The 1,952-nt window shown below is 61.3% G+C and overlaps 1 protein-coding gene across 1 annotated transcript; it reads right to left on the bottom strand.

Moving 5' to 3' along the window:
• Nucleotides 1-1,365: 1,365 nt before the first annotated feature.
• Nucleotides 1,366-1,948, bottom strand: LOC114073536 (FKBP-type peptidyl-prolyl cis-trans isomerase SlyD-like; the record flags this gene model as incomplete). The annotated part of the gene is made up of 2 exons (XM_027911272.1): nt 1,366-1,626; nt 1,862-1,948. Coding segments are annotated over 2 exons (348 nt in total), but the record flags the coding sequence as incomplete, so codon positions are not given.
• Nucleotides 1,949-1,952: the final 4 nt, after the last annotated feature.

Raw genomic sequence — 1,952 nt, 5'->3', positions numbered from 1 at the left:
CTCCTGGTTTTTTGCCCCCTCCTCCCCCACAGTGACCTTGAGAAGTGCCAGGACTTTTGGGGGGGGGGGGGCATCACCCCACCCTCTAAACCCACCCAATTTCATCGTGCAGAGTCACCGCCCTGCGTGTGTGACCGGGGTGGCACCTCTGTGACCTTCTGGGTGACACCTCTGTGACACCTCTGTGACACCTCTGTGACTTGTGTGACCCTTTGGAGAGCTCCTGGAGCCCCTCGGCCTCCTTCTCTGCCGGGCTGGGGTCGTTTGGTTGCTTTGGGGGTTGCAGAAGCGTCACGGGCACCTCCCAGGATGTGGCACCTCCAGGGCTGGGGCTCGGCAGGGACCTGGGGGAGGACCCCTCCCAAATAGCTGTGCTTCACCCCTGGCATGGCCTGGAGCTGATCCAAAGGGGATTTGGGAGATGGAGGGCTGGGAATGCTCTGGTACTTCACCTCTGGCACCTCCTGGAGCTGATCCAAAGGGGATCTGGGAGATGGAGGGCTGGGAATGCTGTGGTGCTTCACCCCTGGCACATCCTGATCCAAAGGGGATTTGGGAGATGGAGGGTTGGGGATGTTCCTGTGCTTCACCCCACCTCTGTTACCCCCCTGGCACCTCCTGGAGCTGATCCAAAGGGGATCTGGGAGAAGAAGGGCTTGGAATGTTCCTGTGCTTCACCCCATCTCTGTTACCCCCCTGGCACATCCTGGAGCTGATCCTAAGGGGATTTGGGAGATGGAGGGCTGGGAATGCTCTGCTGCTTCCCCCCGTTGTGTCCTGGAGCTGATCCAAAGGGGGACTGGGAGATGGAGGGTTGGGGATGTTCCTGTGCATCACCCCACCTCTGTTACCCCCCTGGCACGACCTGGAGCTGATCCAAAGGGGATTTGGGAGAAGAAGGGCTGGGAATGCTCTGCTGCTTCCCCCCATTGTGTCCTGGAGCTGATCCAAAGGGGATCTGGGAAGGAGCAGGGCTGGGAATGCTCCATCTGCCCTTACCAAGGACACACTCGCTGTCTTGCTGAGATAGAGGGTGGTGGGACCAACCACCCACCAGGCACACTGGGATCTGACCCCCCTGCCCAGAGCAAAACCCTCCTGTTCCACCTTCCCCTTTCCCTCCTCTCCTCCAGCTCAATCTGCTTTTAACCCACCCCAACCACGGGCTGGGTGGGAATCACACCCACCCCCAGAGCCCCCCCACCCAGGACACGAAACACGGATCCATCTGGTGCTCGGAGCGAAGGGTTTTATTTCAACACCACGGGGGGAAGGGGCTGACAGGGCTTGGGTGGCAGGGAAGGGACGATGAATGTGCTGGGATTTCAGATCCCCGTGGGCACAGAAACCCCGCGGGGGGACGCTTCAGTTGCGGGGACGGCGGCCGTGGTCGTGCCCGTGGTCGTGCCCGTGGTCATGCCCGTGGTCATGCCCATGATCATGCCCATGATCATGCCCATGGTCATGCCCATGGTCCCCACCAGGGCCCTGGTGGGACCTGTTGTGGGCGTCGATGGCCACCAGGCAGAGCGTGGTGAGGAACTCGGTGAACTTGAGGCGCCCGTCGCGGTTGCCGTCGGCCTTGGCGAAGAGCTGGGCGATGTACTCGTCGGTGCTCGCCTTGGGCTGGAGGAAAAAACACCACGTGGAAATCAGCAATCAGCTCAGCCCTCCCTCCCTCCCTCCCTCAGCTTGGGGGGGGGCTGAATCCCAGGAGGAACAACACCCTTTTTTTCCCCCTCTGGGAAGCTCCTGACCCCAAAAAAAAGGCTCTTCCACCCCTGGAATCGGGTTGGAGCGACCCGGCCCAGCCTTCCCACCCACCCACCCCACGGTTCTGTGACGGATCCCACCAGCTCACCGGCTTGGTGTTGTGCAGGAAGGGCTGGGCCATCTCCTTGAGCAGCTTGGAGAACTCGCCCTTGCTCAGGTAGTCGTCGATGGGGTACTGC

Source organism: Empidonax traillii, unplaced genomic scaffold, assembly GCF_003031625.1.
Source record: "Empidonax traillii isolate 1590-97213 ecotype Southwest subspecies unplaced genomic scaffold, ASM303162v1 scaffold6886:size5558, whole genome shotgun sequence".
NCBI classification, from domain to species: Eukaryota; Metazoa; Chordata; class Aves; order Passeriformes; family Tyrannidae; genus Empidonax; species Empidonax traillii.
This window is presented reverse-complemented; position numbering and strand designations above follow the sequence as displayed.